The sequence below is a fragment of the Ovis aries genome, chromosome 14 (assembly GCF_016772045.2).
Source record: "Ovis aries strain OAR_USU_Benz2616 breed Rambouillet chromosome 14, ARS-UI_Ramb_v3.0, whole genome shotgun sequence".
Classification (NCBI taxonomy): domain Eukaryota; kingdom Metazoa; phylum Chordata; class Mammalia; order Artiodactyla; family Bovidae; genus Ovis; species Ovis aries.
The window spans coordinates 45,838,083-45,864,384 of NC_056067.1; the positions used below are offsets into that span (position 1 = coordinate 45,838,083).

General features: G+C 49.6%; 1 protein-coding gene and 1 non-coding gene across 4 annotated transcripts; both read right to left on the bottom strand.

The window, feature by feature from the left end:
- Positions 1–3,752: 3,752 nt before the first annotated feature.
- Positions 3,753–22,996, bottom strand: NPHS1 (NPHS1 adhesion molecule, nephrin). 3 transcript variants are annotated; one of them, XM_042230824.2, is made up of 29 exons: positions 22,514–22,996; positions 22,184–22,399; positions 21,985–22,107; positions 21,687–21,815; positions 21,122–21,203; positions 20,648–20,751; positions 20,347–20,474; positions 20,089–20,260; positions 19,744–19,901; positions 19,350–19,494; positions 19,125–19,249; positions 17,488–17,599; positions 17,063–17,192; positions 16,739–16,911; positions 16,149–16,289; positions 15,911–16,051; positions 15,301–15,422; positions 14,158–14,329; positions 13,906–14,062; positions 13,659–13,810; positions 12,038–12,149; positions 11,773–11,954; positions 9,955–10,011; positions 7,617–7,736; positions 7,453–7,477; positions 7,269–7,344; positions 7,018–7,111; positions 6,798–6,913; positions 3,753–4,379 (listed from the first exon to the last, which is right to left on the bottom strand). In XM_042230824.2, exons 1-29 carry the CDS (start codon positions 22,569–22,571, stop codon positions 4,248–4,250), a joined length of 3,654 nt encoding a protein of 1,217 aa, XP_042086758.1. In that variant the 5' UTR covers positions 22,572–22,996; the 3' UTR covers positions 3,753–4,247. The 3 variants fall into 3 exon arrangements, 2 of the variants coding, with proteins under 2 accessions (XP_042086758.1, XP_012045591.2); XM_012190201.5 differs by having other exon boundaries at positions 17,413–17,599; XR_006055911.2 differs by lacking the exons at positions 3,753–4,379; positions 6,798–6,913; positions 7,018–7,111; positions 11,773–11,954 and having other exon boundaries at positions 17,413–17,599.
- On the bottom strand, positions 4,732–4,838 carry LOC114118154 (U6 spliceosomal RNA). Its single transcript, XR_003591697.1, has one exon. It is a non-coding gene; the product is annotated as a U6 spliceosomal RNA (small nuclear RNA).
- Positions 22,997–26,302: the final 3,306 nt, after the last annotated feature.

Below are 26,302 nucleotides of genomic sequence, written 5' to 3' on the forward strand. Positions count from 1 at the left end.
TTTGCCATAAATCAGTTTTCACTTTTTAACTTTAAAGAGTTGAAATCATACAGTATGTTCTCTTTTGAGTCTTTTGGATTCAGTATTGTGTTTGTGAGATTCAACCATGTTGTCGGTCAGTAGTTCATTTATCTTCATTGTCATAGTATCTGTTGGATGAATATACAATTTAAATGGGCTTCCCTGGTGGCTCAACAGTAAAGAATCTGCCTGCCAAAGAGGGAGACATGGGTTTGATCCCTGGGTCAGGAAGATCGCCTGGAAAAGGAGATGGCAACCCACTCCAGTATTTTTGCCTGGAGAATCCCATGGACAGAGGAGCATGATGAGCTACAGTCCACGGGGTCACAGTCAGACATGACTTAGCGACTGAGCATGCGCGCATGCGTATGTGTGTGTTCAGAATTAGTAGATACAGCCAGTTTGGCAAAACGGTTGTACTGATTTACAGTCCCATAAGCACATGCTTTTTCCTGACCATTTTTGTTCAGTTTTATTTTTCTTTTTTCTTTCTGTCCTCAGGCACACGGAATGAATTAACCACTATCCTTGGTTCATGATGCCATCTGATCCATGCAGGTTCCCTTCTCTGATAGTGAGAAACCAGCTGTCATTAATATATTGATGTTCTTTTATGAATTCCTCTGTATTTAACCGATTTCGCACTGTTACTGCCTCCCTTGTCCCAGGTACTAGCCCTTTGCATTACCCCAGGGCTCTAAGAGCCTGCACTAGGCAGCCCTCTCATTGTGCTTGGGTTCTGACACCGTACCTCGGTGGGGCGGGGGGGGTCATGGCTCTCCACCCGGCACACACATGTGCATGAACACACACACACACACACTCATGTGGTCTTTGGGATTGCTTTAGCCTACAGAATACCATTAGGACTGAAAGCTCTTATTTTTTTCTCTTAGTTTATTTTTTTTAATACATATTTATTTATTTGGCTGCCCTGGCTGTTAGTTGCGGCACCTGGGATCCCCAGTTTTCCTTACAGCACACTAGATTTTTTTTTTTTTTTAAGGCATGTGGGATCTAGTTCCCTGACCAGGGATTCAACCCAGGCCCCCTGCCTTGGGAGCACAGAGTCTTAACCACTGGACCACCAGGAAAATCCTTCTTTTACTTTATCTTTAACCCTTCCTTTTCATAGTTTTATCGCCTTTTTTATTCATATTCCTAATGATTTTCTTTACTATGTAGTCAGATTTGTATATTTTGTTAGTTTCAAAGACCATACTTCTGGATTTTTAAACAAGAATCTGCATTTTTCCTTTAATTTATTTGATTTAATTTTCTTATTCCTTCTTCTTCCTTTGGGTTTATTCTGTGGTTCATTTATTCGTTTCTTAAGATAGTCACCTCATGACTTTGGAGCTTTCTCCTTTTCTAGTATAAGTATATAAGGGTTAAATTTTTTTCCCCAAATTCTGCTTTTGATGCCTCTCACAAGTTCTGATAGGTAGTATTTCCACTTTCTTCCAGTACTCGATAGTCTTCATTTCCCCATGATTTCCTTTTCTTAACCTGACTTGAGCCCATCCAGCTTGGTCCATCTGGAATGTGGAATAAAGCCACCACATTTCAGTCAGGCAAGCGTGTGGTGCTCTAGAACTGGGGCAGCCAGTCTCCGGACAAGCAGTAATTATGGACGAAGAGGGAAGCTAGGTATCTATAAGGAGAGAGTGAGAGGAATTTGCTGAGGGATGCAGACAAGAGATGACGAGATCGAGGGAAGATGGAAAGAACCAGTCAGATCTGCACAACCCATGAGACGCGGTGGTACTTCCTATTCTTTGTCTCTATGACTTTGTCATAAACCTTCACAGTGTACTTTTAAAAATCTTTTTTTAAAGATTTTCTCATGTGAACTTTTATTTTAAAAGTCCTTATTGAATTCATTGCAATATTGTTTCTGTTTTCTGTTTTGGTTTTTTGGCCACACTGCATGTGGGGTCTTAGTTCCCTGACTAGGGATAGAATCCTCAATACCTGAATTGGAAGGTGAAGTCTTAACCATTGGACCACCAGGGAAATCCTGGCAATGTACTTTTTAATCCTAACTTTAAAAAAATAATAAAATCTTAACCTTCATTTTGATGTAATACTAGCTCTACAGAAAAGTTCTAAGATGGATGCAAAGAATTTCAATACATTTCACCCTCTTTCCCCAAACGTCAACATCAAACCCCATATCCCGCTCAGAGGGCTCAGACATAACTTGTGCACACTAGGACCCAGAAAAACCACAGAGACTGAGACAGAACTGTTTGAGTGTCTCTCATTGGAGGTACGGGTCAGCAGTGGCCTGCCACAGGGGCAGGGGCTCTGGGTGCAGCAGACCTGGGTATGGCATAAGCCCTCCTGGAGGAGGTTGCCATTAACCCCACCACAGAGCTGCCAAAACTTACACAGGACTGGGGAAATAGGCTCTTGGAGGGCACAAACAGAACCTTGTGTGCACCAGGGCCCAGGAGAGAGGAGCAGTGACCCCACAAGAGACTGATTCAGACTTGCCCAGGAGTGTCCAGGAGTCTCCTGTGGAGGCGTGGGTTGGCGGTGGCCTGATGCAGGGTTGGGGGCACTGAGGGTAGCAGTGCCTGCATGGGACCTTGTGAAGGAGGTTGCCATTATCTACATTACCTCCATCATAGTTTCGTGAAGTCATGAAGTCTCTCAGTCGTGACCGACTCTTTGCGATCCCATAGACTGTAGCCTACCAGGCTCCTCTGTCCATGGGATTTTCCAGGCAATAGTACTGGAGTGAATTGCCATTTCCTTCTCCAGGGGATCTTCCCAACCCAGGGCTTGAACCCGGGTCTCCCGCATTGTAGACAGACGCTTTGCTGTCTGAGCCACCAGGGAAGTCCCATCCATCATAGTTTGGCCCCAGGTAAATAACAGGGAGGGAACACAGCCCTGCCCATCAACAGAAAATTGGATTAAAGATTTACTGAGCATGGTCCACCAATCAGACAAGACCCAGTTTCCCCCTCAGTCAGTCTCTCCCACCAGGAAGCTTCCATAAGCCTCTTATCCTTGTCCATCAGAGGGCAGGCAGACTGAAAACCACAGTCACAGAAAACTAACCAGTCTAATCACATGGACCACAGCCTTGTCTAACTCAGTGAAACTATGAGCCATGCCATGTAGGGCCACCCAAGACAGACGGGTCATGGTGGAGACTTCTGACAAAATTTGGTCCACTGGAGAAGGGAATGGTAAACCGCTTCAGTATTCCTGCCTTGAGAACCCCATGAACAGTATGAACAGGCTTTATTATAGTGCCTTTTTTAAAGTATTTGTTTATTTGACTGCACCAGGTCTGGGACATAGGATTTTCAGTCTTCACTGCAGCATGTGGGATCTTTAATTGTGGTCTTTTGGAGTCTCGTTCCATGATCAGGGATTGAACCCAGGCCCCCTGCATTGGGAGCACAGAGTCTTAGCCACCAAACCACCAGGAAAGACCCTATGGTGCCTGTTTTTAAGGTCACTTTTGTTGAGGTAAATTTATGTACCATAAAATGCACCCATCTTAAGCATAGAGTTCAGTGAGTTTTGACCACCACAGTCATCATATAGAATATTTCTATCACCCCCTCAAAAGTTTTCTCCTACTGTTTTGTAGTCAGTTCCTTCTCATGGTCCCAGGCAACCACTAATTGCTCTGTCACTGTAGATTAGCTTTGCTTGTTCTAGAATTTCTATGAGCAAAACCATACAGTATGCATTCTTTTGAGCACAGCTTTTTCAATAAAGTCTGTTTATTTTCTGTGGAGTCTGTTTGCGTATACATATGTGTCATAGTTTATACATCGTGTTGTAGATAACTGTGGAAAAGCATAAAACAAGTAGGATACAATAATGGCTCATAAATTCCACTTGTTAGCTATTTCAGATTTAGTTGAACTCCAAATGAACTGAGTTTTTAGTATGTCTTTTACCACTTCTAAAATTTTTACTTCAAAAAGCATAAAGACACTTTTCATTATTGAGATGTCTTTTACAATTCCTGCGTCCCTACAGAGAACTCTAAAACCAAGCCTAGGAGGAGCCTTGTTGATACTTGGACCAGCTTGAACCATCTGTCACTTACACACACCCCCTCCACTTCTCCTGAAAAAGCCCAGTCCCTTTGTATCCAATGGAGCTCACTTCACAAGCTCAGCCTAGCCCGGAATAAAAAGGACAATAGGCATATTGTGTCTTGCAGGTGTAGGAAAAGGGTGTTGAGGAGGTTCTCACACCAGATGTCCCCTCAGCTCAAAGGGTATAGCATCGGGATCCACAGGGTCCAGATCTCCCGCCACCTGATCATAAATTCCTCTTGCATCCTCATATCTGTCCCCAGGCCAGCGGAAATCACAGGAGTCCTGACAAGCAAAGGTGGAGTTAGAACCATAGAGAGATGTTATGGGTGAGTCATGTTTGCAGCTCTGGGGGATACACTCTCCTGCTCTACTTCACAGGAAAGAAAAATGTTTTAGCTTCTAATTATAAGGGCAGTTCCAACATATACAAAGAGGATAGTGATTATAATAAACCCCCATGAACCCATCACCTAATTTCAACAGTATCAACCTTTGGTCAATCTTGATTTATTTTTATCTCTATCTTCTCATCCCTTGCCCCCACTAAATGGAATTCTTTTAAAGCAAATCCAAGATAACTCAGGATTTCATGTCAAAAAGCAATTTAAATGTCATACATGTGAAACTTTTCTTTTTGAATATGGAACGCATCACAAATTTGCATGTCATCCTCACACAGGGGCTATGCTAATCTTCTCTGTATCATTCCAGTTTTAGTATATGTGCTGCTGAAGCAAGTACGTGAAACTTTTAATTAGCCCACGATATCATCTTAAAGGAAATCAACATGAAATATTCACTGGAAGGACTGATGCTGGGGCTGAAGCTCCAATACATTGGCCACCTGATGTGAAAAGCCAACTCACTGGAAAAGACCCTGATGCTGGGAAATATTGAAAGCAAGAGGAGAAGACAGAGACAGAGGATGAGATGGTTGAATGGCATCATCAACTCAATGGACATGAGTTTGAGCAAACTCCAGGAGATGGCAAAGGACAGGGAAGCCTGGTGTGCTGCAGTCCCTGGGATCTCAAAGAGTCAGACACAACTTAGCGACAGAACAACAACATCAGTTATGGGAACTGTGGCATGTGAATCTTGATTGTTGGTCTTATGAATGTCCAAAACACGACCTCATCAAAATAGAAGAAATAAAAGGCTGTGTAGGGTGGTCCTTACTGAGGATGTGCTTTGCCTTAGATTTGGGGAGAAAATGGTTGTTTTTGATCAGCAAACTTAGGAGCAAGCAGCCAAATATGGCTCGTTGCATGTTTTTTGTAGTGCCCAAGAATATTTTTTATATTTTTTAATTGCTGAGAAATATTTGTTTAAAAAGTGATACTTGTGACATGTGAGAACTATATGAGGTTCAAATTTCAGTGTCCAAAAATAAAAGATTTATTGGAAGTTAGTCATAATTGTTTATGTATTCTCTATGGGTATTTTTATGGCAGAGTTGAGTAGTTTTTAGGAAGACACTATATCCTGCAAAGCCCCAAATATTTACTATCTAGCCCTTTACAGAAAAAGAGGGCAGGCTCTGTCTGTGCTTTTAGAGGGCAGGTGTGTTCAGCACCATGGACAGCATCACGCTATTTCCACAGTGCTGGGGAGGACGGTGCCCCATTGGGAACAGAGTTACAGAGGGAAGTCTTTGGCCCACAGATGCTAGAGCATTAGTCAAGGTCACACGGAAAGGCAGGGGTTCTGCCCCATCTCTTTCTGTGAGCCAGTAGGTGGGGCTTAGTTGGTGGTCAAGGTGCTTGTTTGTGGTTTGTGCCTGCCCAGGCACCATCTTCACTTCCCTCTGGCTTCTGCATCTGTCTCCCACTCTCAGTTCAATGGACTGAGTGGGGCTGGCCTCTAATCCCAGATGCCATGCGTGGACACTGCCTCAGATTTGTCCATTAGTATATATTCTATCTCCTGCCTCAGTGAACCAGCAACATTCAGCAACAACTTTGTGAACCAAGCTAAACCACTAAGTGTCTGAGCCGGGGCTTTGGAGTGATTGGATGAGAGGCATTCTCTTTCTCTGAAGGTTTATAATCTAATAGGATAGAAACCTGGATTTGCTAGGGATTGTCTTTAGAGAGGCAATTCTGGGTGGGCCTGAAGACAATTCTATCCGTTGACTTTTCCATTGAGTGGGTCAAAAAAGTATTTCTCTCCATCTGTCTGCTGTAACCAGTATAGTGGAAATGGCTAGTTATCCAACCAAATACACACCTTCCTTCTTGCACAGTAACAGAATCCTAGTAGGGCACAGAGCTGCCAAGGAGACTGCATTTCTCAGCCTCCTTTGCAGTTAGAGTGTGGCCATGTCCATATGCTCACCAGTGGAATAAGAGCAGTGTGTACATTTCGGGGCCTGGACCATAAGTCAGGGTCGTGCCTCTACCATGCTTTCTTTTTCCCTTTCCCACAAGCTGAAACCCCCAGTGAACTGGCCCATCCATGTAAACTTGTTCAACTCACTAGAGGATAGCAGAGGAACACAATGGGAAGAACATGGGTGGCAGAATAACCATGTGCAGCATGGCCGCTCCCTCTGAGAAAGAAATAGACTGTCTCGTTTAGGCCGCTGGATTATGGCCAGGCCTCTTTGCTACAGCAGCTAGCTTACCTGAACTAATAGAGGCAGTAGGAGGGGGATCTCTGGCACTAACTAGGAAATATTTCTGTGGATATAAATCTCACCATCTGTACTTCATCGTAGAGGGGTCCCCAGGCCTGAGATGGAGCACACACTCTTTCCACCTCATCATACAGGTGCCCAGGAAAGGCCATATTCTCCTCCTCAAGAGCCCTGAGACCTGGAATTGGAGTGGCAGGGGGGGAGTGATGATCAGACAGCTAGGTCCAGATGTCAGGAGTATCAAAGATGGGGAGGGGATGTTCCACTGTGCATACCACTCACCTCGGGGATAAGACACCTCTTCCATCGTGGGGGGCAGCTGGGGGCTGAAGTCCCTCATGGAGTGGTAATATGGCTCTACATCTGTTGTGCTAACCTGTCCACACCCCCCCACCAATAAAAATACATTAAGTGTTTTCCATCCTCTGACTCCATCATTCCTGGAAAGGACAATGATGAACCTAAAGCTAATGGAGGGATTTTAGTCACAGTCAGTCCCCTGTCAGTGGGGTGTCAGGACCACCCCCACTTACCGTGGAGCTTCGAGTGTCCCGATCTCCAGTCCACTGGCTCTCCTCATATTCATTCCTGACTCGGTCTTCCTCCGACCTTCCAGGATGGAGGCATGGGGAGGCAGTTGGGCATTGACCCTTTGACAGCTGTCACCCTCACACCTCCTCCCCACAGTCTTCCTTATAGACAGATATCCCCACTTACCCTGTCTCTGTCTTCTCTGAAATGCCTGAGGGAAGTAGGGGGAAAGGGGTCAGAGATACACCCCTTGAGCCCATTTGGCCCTGGGAGACCTTCAGTATGCAGCAAACCCAGAGTTCCCATCACCCTTGGACCTCTGTCCCAGCAGGAGAAGGGTCTCTTCTCACCCTCAGCAAGACGCTTCAGTCTCCGCTGCCAGAGGAATCCCCCGACGCAGGAGGCGTTAGAAAGCAGCAAAAGACCTCCAACAGCAAGCAGCACAGGCAGCAAAGGCATCTCCGAGGGTCCTGTGGGTGGAAGTTCCCCCTTAATGAGCCCAAACAATTGGTTTCAGACTTCAATTGAGGTTCTCTGAAAAAGCCTGTTGCCGACCAAGCAAAGCCCTCCTCCTAGGTCAGGGAAGCAGATGGGCAGGGGTTTCTATGTCCACTTCTTTTAAAAAAATTTTCTTGGCCGCACCACAGGGCATGTGGGATCATAGTTCCTTAACCAGGGGTTGAACCCACACCCCTTGCATTGGAAGCACAGTCTTAACCACTGGACCACCGTGAAGACTCCATGTTCACTCCTTTTGCCAACTCAGAGCAGGTGGCTCCTTTCTCAAATCAAGCCATTAGCAGTGCTACTGCTAATGCTACCTTTGTCCAAGCCCCATGTATGGACTCAAGTAGGAACTTCAGGTCCTTAGCTGGGCATTCAAGATCTTCTCTGATCTGGCCTCTTCCCACATCTTCACTCTTGCCCACCAACTATTGACCCTCCAGCCACACAAAACTAACCACTGGCTGTTTCCAGAATCATTGAGGCAAACCCACACATCTAAGCCTTTAAATAGTAGAGTGTCTGTCTTTCAATGTCCTTTCATCTCAAGCAAGCTTCTAGTCTTCTTTCAAACTTCATCTCAAATGACTTCCTTTTTGCACAAACTTCCATCTCAGACATCAGAATCCTCTGCTATATCCCTGAGGATAAGACTAAGTCCCTCTCAGCAGCCATCTGCTCAGCACCCATTTTTCCACCTCCTGCTAACAGGACTCATTTTCCTTTGCCAGTCATTACTCCCTGCTCTCAGTCTGGTTGGCTCCACAGGACTCCATGGAGGACACATGGCCTGACTTGGCCGTTAAGAGTTTCCATCCCCATTCCCCCAGTGATCAGTTCAGAGACTGGCATTTGACCCAAGGTAGATTTTTGGCAGAACACCTAGCACACGCTTTGGCTAGTTGCTAAGAAGTGAAATAAAAGTTGAAGGTGTGGGAGGACTTCTCTGCCTTCTTAAGAGAAAAATCTGAGAAAGAAGTCATCAGAGTTGAAGGCAAAGTTGAGAGAATGAGAAACGGATCCTTGGTGAACATTTTGAGTACCTGAATCCAGCCACAATTGGAGTTTCAATTTCATGAGCCAAGCCATTCTTTTTATTGTCAACAACAACTGAATTTCTGTCATTTACAACCTTCTCAGACTCTAAAGGGGATTGATTATTTGCAAAATGGTCATGATTGTCTCACTATATGCATAGTCTGAGAGCTTTCCTGGTGGGTCAGATGATAAAGAATCTGCCTGCAATACAAGAGACCTGTGTTCAATCCCTGGGTCAGGAAGCTCCCCTGGAGAAGGGAATGGTTACCTACTCCAGTATTCTTTCCTGGAGAAGCCCATGCACAAAGGAGCCTGACGATGTACTGTCCATGGGGGTCACAAATAGTTGGACATAACTTAGCAACTAACATGCATAGTCTTAAGACTTCCCCCTACACTAACTCTGAGTTGAGCCATGCCACTTCAGCCAATCAGACACAATGAGAAGCTCAAAGGGAAATCCCTCATGGTCCAGTGGTTAAGACTCCACACTTGAAAGGCAGAGAGTGTGGGTTCAATCCCTGATCGAGGAGCTGAGATCCCACATGCCTCATGGCCTGGCCCAAAATTTTTAATAATTAATATTTTAAAATTAAAATAAAAAAATAATCTGAAGCTTGAAAAGTGCCTATAAATTGGAACTTGCACTCTCTTGTTGCTTTTAGGACTCCAGTGACCACCTCCATGTGAACAAGCCAAGGAGACACATGTGACTCAGTGATCTCCAATGTCCCAACTACAAGTCAGATTGCCAGACGAGTGAGGAGAGGCTATCCTAGATCCGCAGGTCCCAGCAGAGCTGCCAGCTGACCATAGCCCAGAGCAGAACTGTTCAGCCACTCATAGAATCATGAGAAATCATGTTTGTTGCTATAAGTGCCCGTGTTTGGGATAGTCTGTTATGCAGCAAAAGCCAACTGACACAGGCTCTGCACAGGGAAGAGAGAAATTTTATCACATGCAGGTAAATTAGGAAAAAAGAAAATTTATCACACTCAAGTAAGAGGAAGAGCTAAGGATATGAGTGAGGGCCTATGAGGCTGACTTAAGTCTTAAGAGACGATAGTCATAAGGCAAAGGGGTGGGGTTAGAGACCAGAAAGTTGTTTTCAAGAGGGAGAGGGCTATTTGGGGATTGAAGACTTACCTGCAGGCTGCTCTGTGGGTAGCTGGGAGTCGGGTTCTCGAGAAGGTTGGTCTAGACCTGGGAGGTGGATATAGAGAATGAAAATTAACAAACTGAGATAAACCTTAAATATTTCTACGTCTCCTATTAAGCTTTGCAACCCAGTTTTGAGACTTATAGGAACTAATTTCTGACTTTAGGAATATTTCAAAGAGAACTGGAAATTGCTAATGATAATGATGATACTATTAATAGCCATTCTAAAGCTAATGCTAATAATAAAATAATAATAATATATCATTGATGAGTGCTTTATGGTGTGGAAGTCTCCTTTAACCTGCATTGTCAATTGGGGGGATTAATTTTTAAAAACGCAGGGTTCTCTGGATGCCTTAATATAGGTATAAGTTTTAGAGCAAGGGAGGTGAATATAGTACTACTTTATGCTTTAGAGCTTAAAGGGAAAACTGGAACAGGGAAAGAGGAGGCAACATTGTAGGGATGGGAAAGAGTCCTTACTTCCATGAGGAAAAAGTCTGCCCTACCAGAAAGGAAAAGGGGGGGGGGGGCGGGAAGCAGGAGGAGAAGGGGATGACAGAGGTTGAGATGGTTGGATGGCATCACCAACTCATTGGACATGAGTTTGAGCCAGCTCCGGGATTGGTAATGGACGGGGAAGCCTAGCATGCTGCAGTCCATGGGGTTGCAAAGAATTGGACATGACTGAGTGACTGATCTGAACTGACCAGAAAGGAAAAGATAGAAAAAGGGAACTTTCCTGGGGTAAAGTAAAAAGTGAGTGGGGGCATTTCTTTAAATTAGCATCTACATAGCACTAGCTTTGTTCAGGGCCCTGTTCTAAGAGCTTTAGATATATTAATTTATTTATTGCAATTGTCTAAGAAAGACCTTACTTTCAGAAACTGAGGTATAGAGACTGGAGACACACTTTATCTTTACAGACTGAGGCTCAAAGGTTATACTGAGTCTTCAGTAACTTGCCTAAGGTCTCACACCTAGGAAGTTGCAGAGCTGGGACTTGAACCCAGGTTTGTTGGAACCAGCCTCTGTGTGATTGGCCACTGCACCGTAGTAGTCTACCAGAGTCCAGATGTTCTCGTTCATATTCAAGGAATTAATCCATGTCATCAAAGTTGCTGAATTTATTGACATAAAGTTGTTTGTAGTACTTCCTAATTTTCCCATAATGTCTGTAGGATCAGTAGTAATGTCCCCTTTTTCATTCCTTATATTGGTTAAGAGTGGTGTCTTCTTTCTTTTTTTTGTCTTGATTAGCTCTATAAACATTGATCTTTTCAAAGAATCAGCTTTTGGTTTCATTATTTTCTTTTATTGCTTTTTAATTTTCTAGTTCCTTAATTTCTGTTCTTTATTATTTCCTTCCTTTTGTCTACCTTGGGTTTAATTTTCCCTTCTTTTTCTAGTCTTTTTAGGATGGAAATGTAGTCAATTTGAAGACTTAAAAAAATCTAATATGAGAACCTAGTGCTATAAATTTCTTGCTAAGCACTGCTTCAGCTGCACCTCACAATTTTCATTTGTTTTCATTTTCATTCGATTCAAATTCTCTTTGAATTTCCCTTGTGTCACTAATCACATTCAGACAGTATAGTCTAGTGGCAAAATCTAGTCTCTGGAGTTCATCTGCCTGAGTTTAAATTTCATCTGTAGCTCCTTCTACGTGTGTGAGTTTTGACAAGTTGATTAACCTCTCTGGACCTCAGTTTCTCCATCAGCAAAAAGGGAATAGTAGTATCGACTCCACCCCATAAGTCCTCTGAGTAATTTTGTAAACTGTGTAAGAATGTCCCTTCCCACCTGGGGTGGTGATTGAGATCTGGGACCCTTTGTCAACTAGTCCGCTGTCACCCAGGGCATTGCTGGCTAGCAACCAGACCCTGTATCGTGTAGAAGGCTGAAGCCCGGTCAGTGTGAAGCTGGTGGCCTGGGGTGGTAGGACATCCATGTAGAGGAACCCTGGAGTCCCCAGAGCCTCATACCTGCATAAAAGGGAGGGCAGTCAATCAGGAAGGTGCCCCAGCCCTATTGGCTACAACCCTTTCCTTTCATGATAGAGACCTACCTGATTTGGAACCTCTGTGGCAAGCCCCCATCAAAGCCAGGCTTCCACTCCAGGCCCACTGAATATGGGGTCACGCTCACAGCCTTCAGTCCCGATGGTGGATCAGGGCGGCCTTTGAGGTAAGAGATGGGGGACATAGAGGATTCAGAAGGATTCTGGAAGATCCCTTCCAGATTATTGCTAAGAATGATTTCAAATATACAGTTGAGTCTCATTATTCATGGTGGTTATGTTCTCTAAAGTCATTGGGAACATTCAGTTAGCAAATACCAAGCCATTGCTCCCAAGGGAAATGCAGTCAGACTCCCACAAGCCTCCAGTCACAACATTTTCATCAACCAATTAATGTATGATATTGTATTATACATGTTTCTGCTTAAAGATATCTTATTTAATACATCTGTTGATTCATTAACATTGAATGAATTGCTGGAACTCAACAACTGTTCGAAGCTTACCAAACACAAGTATTTTCTCAAAATGGCACATCTCAGCCTTCCTGAGCTTAGGAACACCAGACAGCACTTTAGTGCTGTGCTTAAGGGCCATTTTATATAGCAAAATGATTAACAAAAAGCACAAAGGTGCAAAAAGAGGGCTGTAAGAAGGCAGAGTGTCATCTTGTTCCACCTCTGCTGAGAGTGTACTCATTGGGTGACTCAAATTTTTCATCCCCTCTTTACAGTCCCCTGAATGTCTGAGAAAGCAGAATGGGTATTGATTTGGGAGTTATGAATACATTCTAACAAGTAGGCAAAACTGTAAATACAGACTCTGCCAATCATGAGGATTGACTGTATGACACACGTTTCTTACAGTGGACTTTTGTGTCTATCTCGTATCCATTCCCCTCATTTCTTCTGGTTACAGAACACTGACTACCCATTGGAGAGTCACTAGCCCACATTCTCAGGCCACGTGCATCTGATGGAAGTGACTCCACTCCTTGTAGGATGGACACATGACTGGGTCTCGCCAACAAGAACAACAATCAGGTTGTCTTCCTTTCGCCACCTGATTGGTTCAGGAATGGGCTGGGAGTCAAGGGGAGCCAGTGGATCTTAATCCTAGTACGTTCATACCACTGTTAGGAAGCCTTACAAGATAGCCAACACAGAGAAAAGTAGTCCAGAGAGATGGAGAGTTCTTGATGACAGCTGAACCTAGATCCAGCGACTCCTGAAAATCTACTTTTCAGTTGCATTGCATTCAGTCACTCAGTCATGACTCTTTGTGACCCCGTGGACTGTAGCATGCCAGGCTCTTCTGTCCATGGGGTTCTCCAGGCAAGAAAACTGGGGTGGGTTGTCATTTCCTTCTCCAGGGGATCTTCCCAGACCAGGGATCAAACCTGTGTCTCCTGCACTGGCAGGTGGGTTCCTTACCACTGAGCCACCAGGCTTGGGGCAATAAGAAACCCCTTCCATTTTTTCCTTTGTTGTCAGTTTCCCTAAAAAAATCCAGTCTCCACTGGGACTTTTGGAGCAGGCAAAAACTCCATCCTTATTCATAAACACTTCTCAGGTCTCAGGAACATTGTCATTCTGGGACCAACCAGAGACTGGGGGATTTACTTAGGGGATTACCCTCCCAGCAGCCTCCCAGCCCTCTCCCACCATACTGATGCTGACGAGTTGAATGTTGGTGTGGTCCGAGCCGAGGGGGTTGGTGGCTATGCATGTGAAGAGGGCATAGTCCTGGGCTGCAGACACGTTGGCAATGGTCAGAAGGCTGCTGTGGACGCCACCCTGGTGGTATGTGTGCTCTGTGTACCTGGAGCGGAGATGCAGCAGGGACTCAGGGAGGGTGACTGTTGCTGGGGGATCAAAGTTAGGGCTGGAGGGTTACCTGGTTCAGCCTGGACTCACCTTGGATCCTGGAGATCCAGAGGGACCCCATTTTTGGTCCAAGTGAAGACGATGTTGGGGACACCTCGGGCACGACAGTGAAGGGTGGCAGAACTAGTGCTGTCCCCAGCTGCAGCCACTTTCGTTAGGGGAGCAGGATGCTCCACGTGGGGGGCAACTAGAAGGGTTGGAGGTCAACATGAGGTGTATGGAAGGACATGATATGTGGATTTAGTGGCAGGCCTTGAAGTTAGGGCTTTGGTTGTTACTCACATCTGACAACAAGACGGACCAGCCCTCGGGCTGGAGGTGCCACCCCATTGTCCACAATGCATTGGTAAGCACCAGCCTGGGTCAGCTTGGCATGGTGAATACGAAGACGCCCTGTGGATCCCTTTGACATCTTCTCCATGTCATCCAGACTCTGGTCCTCCCCTTCTTCTCCCTAGAGGTCCAAGACTCAGGAGATTGTCCCCAGGTCCAGCCCCAGCTCCATTAGCCCTCAAACTGGGTCCCCATCTGTAGCCTCTATCTCCCAGCCACAATCACTTCCTAGCAAAGAAAAAAATTTCCCTGTCATTCCACCCAATTATTCATTTATTTATCCAACCATTCATGCATGGATCCATCCGTTCAGCCACCAATCCAGTCAACTACTCATCCATCCATTTACTCAACCATTCTTGCTTGGCACTCTCTATCCACCCATCCATCAATGTATTTAACCATCCACCTATCTGTCAATTCATTCATTTATCCATTCATCCATCAATCTTTCCTTCCATTCATTCATCCATTCACCCATCATTCATCTAACTATTTGCTTCCTTGTACCCATCCATTCACCCTTCTATCTCTCTACTTATCCACTCCGTCTATTCACTCAAACACATGCACATCAATACATCCAGGCATCTGTTCATCAATTTACCTAGCTGCCTATTTATCCGTCTCTCCATTGGCCTGTGCACCCACCCGTCCATCCATCCATTTATCCATTTTCCTTCCATAGACATCTTTTCCACCAATGGTGTATCTACCCATCCATCTACTCTCTAATCTAATCAGTCTACTCATTTCTCTCATTCAGTCGTCTAATTGCCTAATTTATTGATCCATTTATCCACTCATTCACTTGCTCATTTGTCTAGCTGTTCTTCCATCCACTCATTCATCTGTCTACTAACTCATCCACCCACCACGTATCCATCCATATATCCAACCATGTAACCCCCACCCAGCTGATTATCTATTCACTTATGCACCTATCCATTTACCATCTTAGTTCTTGGAGCATGTCCTGACAACTACAGTTATATAGGATCACAAAGATGTGCCCCTCCTCCCGAGGAGCTTACAGTCAAGAAATCACATCTCCCAGCCCACACCTCTATTTACCAAATGTTAGATCCTCACCAGCCTCTCCCAGCTGAACATCTCAGGAAGGATGGGATTGGCATCCACAGTGCAGACTATGTCCACAGAATCCCCAACATTCACCTCAGTGGGGTCTTGGAGAGCTCGGATGGTGGGAGCATCTAGGGAAGGCAGGAGCTTGGGGAAGGCATTTGGGCCCAGACGGGCCATGGTGGAAGAGGGCCCCAGGTGGGAGGGGTGTCTTAGAGGTGCCCAGGAAAGTTATGAGTGTGATCAAGTTGGCCTCTGGAATAAAGTTCTCGGTGTTAGTGAGGTTGTCCCCACCGTCTGTTATGCCACTGTAGTGACAAGAGTAGGTCCGATGGACTTCCAGAATTGAGTGGAGTGGGCTTGGCTTCCTGACCAGAGTAGGTGGGCAGAGATTCTACAAAGGGTCTCTCTAATGGGCACGTTCCCCAAAGTGGGCGTGGCTCCGTCACGGTAGGGTCTCCCAGAATGGGGAGGTTTCCAGGATGGGTATGTCCCTTGGGTGCGGAGCTTCCACAGTGAGGAAACTCCACAGCGGGCAAGATTCCCTGGGTGGGCCGGGCTTCCGTGATGGGCGGGGCTCCCGAGCTCCTTAGTTTCCTATGGTGATGAGGGGTCTCACATTGTACATCCAGTCTCACGAGAGCTTCCGCTGTGCCCTCCGAGTTCTGACAGTGCAACTGGTAGAGGCCATCGTCAGCGCGGGTCACGTTCGATAGCTGCAGCGCTCCACCAGACAGTATACGATGCCGAGGGCCGCCAGCTGGGGGAAGTAAAGGTGAGGAGCTTGCCTAATCCTCCCTCAACCCCGTCCGGGAGTCCTGGAGACCTGCGCCCCTCTCCATGGCCCCTCCGTGCACCTGGGCTGAGTCGGTAGCCGCGGAAGGTCCAGTTGAAGGCCTCCGGGGCGGGGTTGGCAGACACGGAGACGGGCAGCAGTGCCTCGCCCTGCTCCACCGCGGTCACCACAAGCACCTGCTCCCCCAGGAACTCTGGAGGGTCTGCGGACGAGGAGGCCCGGCGGGGAGTCAAGATTGGTAAGATTCGGGCCGGGGATGGATTTGAGATCAGGTGCAGGTATAAAGGGTTGAAGTCGAGGTCTCGCCGAGATTTTAAGCTTGTGGACAAGGAAGCAATTAAGTTCAGAGCTGAGATGGGGGTTAGGTTCAGAGAGACCAGAGTCAGACTGAAGGATGGAAACAGGGTTCGGGATACAGGTCAAGGTCAGGGGTTAGGATACAGGACAAAAAAAGGAAGATGAGGGATGGGCAGGATAGGAATCGGTGCAGGTCGAGTGTCAGGATAAAGAGCGGGAAAGTTTCTGAAGTTAAGAATGAAAGTCAAAGACAGTATTCAGGTATTGTACTGTATTGGATTGTATATTGTAACCCAAGTATTGTAGTATAGGGTCAGATAGGAATCAAGAGGGATGCCAGGCCTGCGCACGTACACAGCACGTTGAGGCGGTAGAAGGCGCTCACGGTTTCCCGCAGCTCGGTGCTGTGGGCGCTACAGGTCACGCGGTGGCCGTGATCGCGGGATGAGAGTCTCAGAAGGACGCTCCTAGCGGCGGCGGAACCTTTGAATGGAGCCCGGCGGGGCTGGGCGGCCACACCTTCCAGCCTGCGGACCGGGCGGGGAGCGGGACCAGAGCTAGAGTCTGGGTACTGGGTGCCGGGTACCGGGCAGGACCGCAAGTCGGGCTGGGGCAGGTTTCTGACTGTAAAGGAATGCGATCAGAACCGGGGAGGGACGGGGGTTGTCGCACTCTCACCTCTCCCCCTCCTTGTCCCACGACAAGTTGACTGGAGGATTGCTGCTAACGCTGACACACGTCAAGTTTAAGGCATCCCCGGGGCGTAGCGTCGACGCGTTGGCCAGGATCGTCACATTAGTCGGGGGGACTTCGGGAAAGGGTGGGAGGAGCGAGGCTCAGAGGTGAAGAGGAGACCCGTCTGGCTTCCGCTCGGCGGGGACCCAGGCCCCGCCCAGCCGCGAGCGCGTCCTGGGCTCTTCGGCCTCCACCCCTCCCCCAGCCGCCTCCACTCCCCCACCCCACCAGCCAAGGCTCCCTCTCAGTTCCCCGCGGCAGCAGCCCTCCCAGCCCCGCAGTGCGCCCCTCACACTGCACCACGAGCTGCGTGGACGCGCTGAGCTGGCCGGCTTTGCATGTGAACTTGGCCTGGTTGTCGGACGGACCCGTGATCAGCACCAGCTCTCGGGAGAAGATGCTCCCCGACTTCTCCACACTTCCCAGCTGCACCCGCCGTGGTTCCTGGGGCGGCCGCGGTTCGGTCACGGTGCGCGAGTCCTAAGGGCCGAGACTGACTGGGGGACCACGAGGAGCCCTGCCATCCTCCCCCCCCCCCCCCCCCCAGACGTCCCCATTAGGTGGGCTGCCTCCAGCCCAGATAAATAAAGCCGTTGTGTGGTGTGGAAAAGGCGCCCCCTTCGGCGAGCATCGGCTAAGGCAGAGGAATGGGGACTAGAATTGAGCCGACCCCACCCGGCATCTCTCCCGTCTACTGGGCCCCTGGAGCCCCGAGATTTTGCAGTCTGAACCCGCCTCCAGTCCCACGCTTCATCCCCCACTCCCGCCCCGCTCCTCTGCTTTCTGGAAGCCTGCAACTGTCGATGCGCTCGGCCCACCCTCAGCCCCACTCCTCGAAATTCATTCCAGCTATATTTACTGAACCTCCCACACTGGGAAACTCCCTTGGAATTCCCAAACCTTTCCCAGAATTTGTTCATTTTTGCCTCTCCTTAACTCTTTTTCTTAAAATCCCAACCTTCCTCAAAGATTTTCTTTGATCTTTCCCTTAATTCCATTCCCTGGTCACAGATTTCTGAATCCACTAATGGCCTCTTATTATACTAGTCCTTTACTAGAATCCTTTGTGTTGCCCCAGTTCTTGGCATTTCCCCATCCAGTTAAACGAGAGTCCCTTAGACAGAGATCAAACCAGTCAATCCTAAAGGAATCAACCTTGAATGTTCAGTGGAAGGACTGATCCTGAAGCTGAAGCTCCAATACTTTGGCCACCTGATGCACAGAGCCAGCTCATTGGAAAAGACCCTGATAATGGGAAAGATTAGGGCAGGAGGAGAAGGGGGTGACAAAGGATGAGGTCGTTGGATGGCATCACCAACTCAGTGGACATGAGTTTTCGCAAACTCTGGGAGATAATGAAGGACAGGGAAGCCTGATGTGCTGCCGTCCGTGGAGTTGCAAAGAGTCGGACACAGCTGAGCAACTGAACAACAACAAAATGAAGAATTTCATTCCTAGAATTCCTAGTCTTTCCCCAAGAATTTCCACTAGATTCCTATTTTCCCAAAATTCTCCAAGAATTCAGTCAGAATTCTTAAATTTTAATGAAATTTCATTTTCTTACTCCCAATCCCAAGAATTCAACTTAATATTAATATTAGTGACTTTTCAAATGTTCTGTAGAATTACTGGTCTTTCCTCCCCTAATTTCTAGCTTTTATCCACCTTTGTCTTTGTTTCTGGAATTCTTAGTCTTTCCCTGAAATTATAGCCATTTTACCTGAATTCCAAGCTTTCACCATTTATTGCCTTTTCTCTAGAATTCCCATTGCTGATCCAGAATTCTTTAATTCTATAATTCTCACTGTTTTCCCAGAATTTCCTCAGTTTTCCTAAGATTGCATTTAATTCTCACAGTGTTTGTCGTTTCAGTTCCCTGCTGAAACTCAAAATCTCCAGTATTTTTCAAGAAACTCAGGTTGCCCTAGACTCTGGAGGAGAGAAGGAGCTTCATCTTTCCCCCATGTTCCTGGCCACCCCATAACCCTTCTTGCTGGGCACCAACCTTATACCAGGTGAGGGAAGGGTCTGGGTTGCCTCCGATGGCCAAACACACCAGCCTCACCCGGTTCCCAGCCCGGAGGCGCTGCCCCTCTGGGGGGCCCTCAATCCACAGCTTCTGGGCAGGATCTGTGGGGAAAGCCAGGTAGAGTGACTTCTCTCTGGGCTGGGGCCTGAGGTTGAGGGTCTCAAAGGCTTGGGGTACCCCCGGGCAAGGGTGGAGGCTCACATTTCACATTGAGGGTGAGCGACTTCTTGAAGGTCTCTTTGGTGAAAGCCTCGCTAAAGGCCTCACACGTGAGGGTCAGACCGTTGTCCTCCCTTCGTGCCAGGAACGTCAAGTTAGACATGGAGATGTGGCCACCATGTAGGCCCTGGCGGGGATCGGGCTTCAGATTTGGGGGACTAGGGCACCCGCATCCATGATACCAGCCCAGGTCACAACAGGGACCCATGAATCATGTCCACCGACTCATCTGTTAAACCCAGGGGGCCCCGGACCCCAGTCCAGGCTCCCCAGGGATCAAGGCATCCCAGATGCCAGACTCCTCCTCTCCCGGATCCAGGAGATGTACCTTTACCTCCCTCCACCCTTGGACCCAGGAGCCTGACCCCCGCCTCACGTCCATGACCGTCTCCTCGCTGGGCTGCAGCTGCCGCCAGCCCAGCCACCATCGCAGGAGGACCCGTGGGCGACTGGACTTGGTGATGCAGGAGACTGTCACATTCTTGTTCTCAGACTGGGACGCAGATCCCAAGATAGTAATGGCGCTGGGGGGAACTGCAGGGAGGAACGGAGGAGAGACACTAAGCTGGGCTGGATGCCTCACAGATCAGCCCAGACAGACAGGAGACTGGGGACAGATGATGAGGTCTTTGGCATCTGACCGGCATGGTTTGGGGGCACAAACAGATGGTTCCCTGGGGCACAGACTGACAACAGATGGGCAGCTGGCACCAGGACTCACAGGTGACCTGCAGCGTGACCCCACGTTCCTGGATCCCTGTAGATACGCTGTTGTAGGCCTCACAGCTGAGCCTCGCCCCATGGTCTTCCGGCCTCACGATCATCACTAAGAGGCTGCGGGCTACCGCCTGAGCATGTTCTGTGCCCCACGCTGTGGACACGGGCTGGCCGTTCTGGAGACACAGACAGGCCTGGGCCAGCTCGGGGCCAGCGCCTGGCCCCACCCTTCCCCCCACCTCCATGCTGCCTCTGCCCTCACCTTCAGCCACTGCAGTGTGGCTAGCGGATTCCCTCCTCGGGCTGTGCACGAGAGCTCCAAGCTCTGCCCTGCTCGCACCTGCCCCTCGTCCAGGCCTGGCCATTCGATGATGGGGGGCCCTGGGGGGACTGGGGAGCAACTCACTCAGTGGGCCTGGGGAGTCCATCCATTCTTTCCAAGCCCCACAACCTGCCTCTGAACCCCCATGTTTCCCCCTTAGAACTTGAGCCTTCCATAATCCCTGTGCTCCTCGGGCCCCCCACTTCCTGTTCCCCAGCGGCCAACTCAGTTCTCCACTTACACAGAACATTCATGGTGACTGAAGCCTTGATAGGAGTATCCAAAGCTGGGCTGGATCCCTCACAGACCAGTAACTGCCCATTATCCGAGCTCTGGGGTGTCACCCTAGGGGGGGATATTGGGACTTTTAAGTCAGTTATCATCTGAAATTTGGGTAGTCAAGGTAGAGAGGTGGGGATCCAGGTCCCCACACCTAGTTTAAGTCTCTGCGGTGGTTTCCTTTAGGATCTAGAGCTCCGTGGAAGAGAGCTGAGGGTCAGCAGTGAGAGTGGAGGTCCCAGAGGCCCACACCTGGCCAAAACCTTTGTACTTGATACTCTGGAACTAGGGTTCCTACGAAGAAATTTTAGAGCACCCAAGTGGGGAATTGGGTCCCAGATGTACCTACCTGACCCAAGTTCCCATGCATGAATCCCTAGGGTATGGGGTTTTCATGGAGAATCGGGCTAAGAGGGGGGCATCCCAGTTTCCATACCTGGCTGTGGCCTCCGTGGTGAAGAGTTTCTGCTGGGACCCCTCATTCACATTAGCAGAGATACCGGAAATTGTTTGTCCACCTTGGGGTTAACAAGAAGGCTAGAGGAGTGGCAGGTTTCCCCCAGGGTAGATCCTGGAGGCCTGGCTTGAAAGCCTTCAGGATGTACAGCCCCCCTCCCTCCTGGTTCTGGAGGCGAAACACCAGCTTCTTTCCCTCTGCACACTCTGGCTTCTTTGAATCCTGGAGGCCCCAGGACTGGGTCCTGGGCCTCTCCTATCCCCTCCCCTCCTTGCCAGGTTGTATCACCCATTCATAGCTTCTCGTATCTGCACCAGAAAGACATACATATCTCTGTCCGGAGCCTCAGCCTCGTAATTTCAGCAATTACGAAAATTCTCAGTCCTTTCCCTTGATGTCCCCTCCACTCACCGGGTCCCACACCAGCCTCAGCATCTCCCCACGCCTGCTCCTGCATCCCATCTCAGGAGGGCCCTGATCACGGATACACCCACTCCCCACTCCAGGGGCTTCACACTGCTCCCACCAGTTCACCCACACTCACTCAAGAGAAAGGTGATGTCAGGTGCTGGCTTGGCGTCCCCAGACACACAGCTGACGGTGTACTCCTGCCCAGCTACCCATGTGACTGTGCTCCCTGCTTCAGGGGTCAGCTGAAGCACCTTGGGGGGCACTGGTAAGAAAGGGTCTGGGGTGAGCTGGAACCACCCAGAGGGATATAAGGATTTGGGCTTTGAGTCTGAGGAAGCGGGGGCGGGGCCAGAGGCTTGGACTCCCAACTCTGGAGATGGCGAGGGTGGAAGTCCAGACTCATCGGTCCTGGGGAGGTCTCTCATTCATACCCAGGATGGAGAGGATCACTCTGGGAGACACGAGTTCAGGGCCTGTCTCTGAGCGGCCAACCTGGCACTCATACTCTGCATCATCGCTGAGGTCACACGCTTCAATACGCAGGTGGAATTCACCTGCAGGTAGGACCCAAGGTCAGGGCCAAGGTCAGCCTCGGCTGGTGGCTCAGGATCTCAGGGTCTGGCCCCTTACCTTTAGCATGGTCTCCCTCCAGGCGATACCGCGGGAAACTGGGGATCCTAGGATCGGGGCCGAGGAGTAGCCCATCTTTGGCCCATTGCACCGCGCTGCCAGGAGCGTGGACCCCGCACCGCAGTTCAGCAACAGCCCCCTCCACCACTGTCAAGTTTTCGGGCAGAGCCCAGAAGCCTCGGGGGGCTGAGGCCAGGATCGGCACCTGGGTCAGGCCTGGGGACACAGAGGTGTCAATAGGAGAGGGCGGAGAGGGCAGAGTCTGTCTAGAGAAGGGGCCGTGGGAATGAGGGCCACCTGGCTCTGGTCACAGCCCAGGCTCCTACTCACCTGTCGTCAGAAGCCCCAGGAGCAGTAGTTCAGCCTTGATGCGGGTGCTCAGGGCCATCCCAGGTCCTCTGTCTTTGATGTCCGCGGTATTCGCGCCCACCTCCTGCGTCTGCCTGCCTTTCTCTGGGTCCCTCTTTATGTCTGTCCTTTACTTTTCTCTTTGTTTCTCTTTTTCTATTTGTCTCCTTCGTTCTCTCTTTCTCTCTTCCTGCCCTAGGTCCCCTTCTGCTCTCCCTCCTGTATTCTATCTCACGCCCCTTCCTGCTCTAAGGTTCTCTCTCTCTCAGTCTCTGTCTCCTTCCCCAAAGTCAGTCTCTGTTGCTCTTTTTTCTCTCATGCCACTCCCACCCCTGGTCTTCACTCACAGCTCCTCAGGGAGGACCCACCGCTGAACCCAGCAGGCCCCGTGAACCCAGGGCAGCAATGATGCAGTCAGTGGCAGAACTGGGCCTGTTCTCAGTTGATCTCGTCCTCACACTGCTCATCCTCACCTCCCCCAGGCACACTCTTGAGTCTCCAGCTTCAGGCCTCTGCCGGAGGGCTCCTCCCAGCACAGCTGGAGCAAGAAATCCCCTGTCAGCACATGCCAGGAGCATCGCTCGGTCCCTCCCCAGCCCCCATGACCCCAGGGGCCAGTCTTGGTCAGGGGCAAATGGGAGCAGGTCAGAGCCAGGAGGTCCCAACACAGCATGGGGAGCAGGGAGCTGGGCCTGGCCTGGGGGTAAGACTCCCCCACTTTTCCTACCCTGGTACCTGACCTTCAAGTCCCTTCCTTACTTTGTTTTTGTTTAATTAAAAAACTTTTAAAAATAATTTTATTTGTATGTTATTTGGCTGTGCTGGGTCTTCGTTACTGGACAGTTTCACTCTAGTTGCAGACATAACTACTCTGTAGTTACGGTGCACAGGCTTCTCCTTATGCCGGCTTCTCTTGTTGCGGGGCTCAGGCACTAGGGCATTCGGGCTTCAGTAGTTGTGGCATGTGGGCTCGGTAGTTGCCTCTCCTGGGCTCTAGAGCACAGGCTCAGTAGTTGTGGCACAGGGGCTTAGGTGCTCTGAAGTATGTGGAATATTCCTGGATCAAGGATCAAACCTGTGTCTCCTGCATCGGCAGGTGGATTCTTTACTACTGAGTCACCAGGGAAGCCCCTCTTCCCTCCTTGAGTAGACATCTCCCTCTCAATGAGATCATGAATCTCTGCTGAGGAGTGTGCAAGTGTGTGCGAGAGACTGGGAGAGTGCATATATCTGTGCACACACGTGTGAAATGCACATAAGTGAACGTGCCTGGGGAAGTTGATAGTGAACTGTGATCTGTGAAAACTTGTGCAGTGTGTGTGTGTGTGTAAATGTCTCAGGTATAAACGTGCTGGGCCATCAGAGTGGGTGGGAATGAAAGGCAGGGTCCGAGGCCACCAGCACTGAGCCCGATGTGCGGACACTTTGGCACGGGTCTTGTGAGTTCTAGTTCACGTAGCTTCCCTCGGTCTCTTTCTATCTCTTCTTTCCTTCTGGGTGTCTCTGTCTCTCTCCCTCCCTCAGTTCATCTTGATTTATTTTCTTTTCTCCACCACTTTGAGAGTGTCCTTCTCTGACTCGGTGTCTTTCTCCCCATCTCTCTCCGTTAGGTGGTTACCTCTCAGTCAGCCTTTAACTCTGTCACTGTCTGTGCCTGTACACGTCTCCGTTTTTCTCTTAAATATTAATTTATTTGGCTGTACTGGGTCTTAGCTGTGGTGTGCAGGATCTTTAGTTGTGGCATATAAGCTCTAGTTCCCTGACCAGGACTCAAACCCAGGCCCCTGCATTGGGAGCGAAGAGTCTTAGTCACTGGACCACCAGGGAAGTCCCCATTGTTTTTCTCTTTCTATTCTCATCTCTCCCTCTCTCCCTCCCGATGCTCTGTCTCTCACACACACCAGGAGCTCAATAAATATTTGCTCTCAGTCAGCCTGGACTCCGCCTCTTTCTTTTATTCGTTTCTCCGTCTTTGAGTCTTCCTGTCACATATTTGAATTTTATAACCATATGCTGGTCAGCCTGCCCTCCCCACCCCAGTGTGCGCCTATACACCCACACGGGATAAGCTTCTTCTGCCTGCTGATCTCCTGCAGGAATTGGAACTGCTCGCTTTCTCTCTCTCCCCTCCATGACCCCCATCTGGTCCTTCTCCCTACACAAGACGAGGCATCTACGAGGCATCTGGGCTGAGCCCCCACAGCTCCATCTTTGACTCTAATCTAGTCTGTCTTCTTCCCTCCCGTTATTAACTCCTTGCCCTCCTCCCACGTTTCCTCTCCCAGCTGGCCTCACGCCTCCTGGGAAATGGGCTGGGTGCACAGCTGGAGGTTCTGTCTAGGGCTATCACCAGATGGTGTCCCTCAGGGCCCGGGCATGGGGCTGTCCGTTGCTGGGACCTTTAATTAGCACGAACCTTCCACCCTCCACCTTGGATGTTTTCCTTCTCTAGATGCTCCTGGGACCTCAAACTCTCCATCTTTCCATGCCTGTGGCCCCCAGAGAGCCAGGAAGGGGAAGTGATGTCAGGTGCCTGGAGAAACAGCCTTTCTACCTGCCTTCCACCCCTAAGACTCAGGAGTCCTGGCCATAAGACCAGCCTATTTCAAAATCCAAGGGCTGAATCCCCGAAACAGAAGCCACTCAGACTCCAGAGTCCAGGTCCCTCTTTCCCAAGGACCTGGGGGTTCAGGCCTGCAGTCCTTCCCCCCTAGCCCTACACACACACACACACACACACACACACACACACACACACACACACACAGGACTTAGGGCAGATGTTCACTGTCGGCTGATTTTCAAATCCTCCGGGGCCTGTGAGGGGGTGGGAGAGAGATTGGTGGTTAAATCCACTGACTCTAAGACTTAAGAGCAGATTTTCTGACCTCAGGTCATCCTTTCCCAACTGCACTCTGCTTCAGGCAGGGGCCCTAGTTGAGTCCCCAACGCCTCAGAAATTCGGGGTTCAGGCCATTAACTTCTCGGTCATCAGAGATCTGAAGGTTCTGGTCTTAGCATCCTGGGGTGGGGGGGGGGGGCGGTGTCCATGTTCCTGCTATTTAGGGACACAAGAATCTGAGCTCAGAACAACGGAGTGTAGATCCCCAATCCCTACAGGTTTAAGAATGTCATACCCAGGGTCTCAGGCCCCCAGTTCCCCCTCTGTCGGCTTCGGGTTCCACCCACCTGCCCCGCCAGCTGCGCAGCGCACCGCCGGCCTGCAGCGTGGGAACGCCCCAGCTGGGCGACATGCAGCCGTCAGGACAAGCTGCGCGGTTCCCAGCCTCCCTGCCTGACTCAGCCCGGGCACCGCCGCCTCCCAGCCGTCGCCCGGCAACCACTGCTGAGTGGGGCGAGGGGGTGGTCCAGAACTGCAGGGTCCTGGGAAAGGAGGGGCGGGGGGGTGCTGGATTCCTGGATCTTAGGACGAGCTCTGATTTGCAGCGGTAAAAAGGCAGGCATTGAAGGCGTTTTGAGGTGGGGAGAACTGAACTCTCTCTTCTCGGGGGTCCCAGCAGCCCCCCAGGCAAACATGGTGCCCTCTTCTTGACCCACAGGCCCAGAGGAGCCCCGGGCCCCGCCTCCCCAGGGCGCGGAAACTAGCGAGTCCCCAAGGGTTCCCATTTATAGCTGCGTTTCCACTCAGCGCGGTCCCTCCAGGACCCGGGTTGAGCAAGTTTCTTCCACTCCTTCCCCTCCCTCCTCCTCACCCCCAGCCATCCCCCAACCCCGGCAGGGTGCAGATGTCCAACCCAGACGGTACCCCCG

Bases quoted from the DNA above. Each gene is read 5' to 3' on its own strand.
- NPHS1 (XM_012190201.5), bottom strand. From the start codon at position 22,571: ATGGCCCTGAGCACCCGCATCAAGGCTGAACTACTGCTCCTGGGGCTT. The intron at 21,204-21,686 runs GTGAGTGTGGGT...GTTAACCCCAAG, and splicing joins TGACATCACCTTTCTCTTGA to GTGGACAAACAATTTCCGGT. The intron at 6,914-7,017 runs GTGAGTGGTATG...CTCCAATTCCAG, and splicing joins AGAGGTGTCTTATCCCCGAG to GTCTCAGGGCTCTTGAGGAG.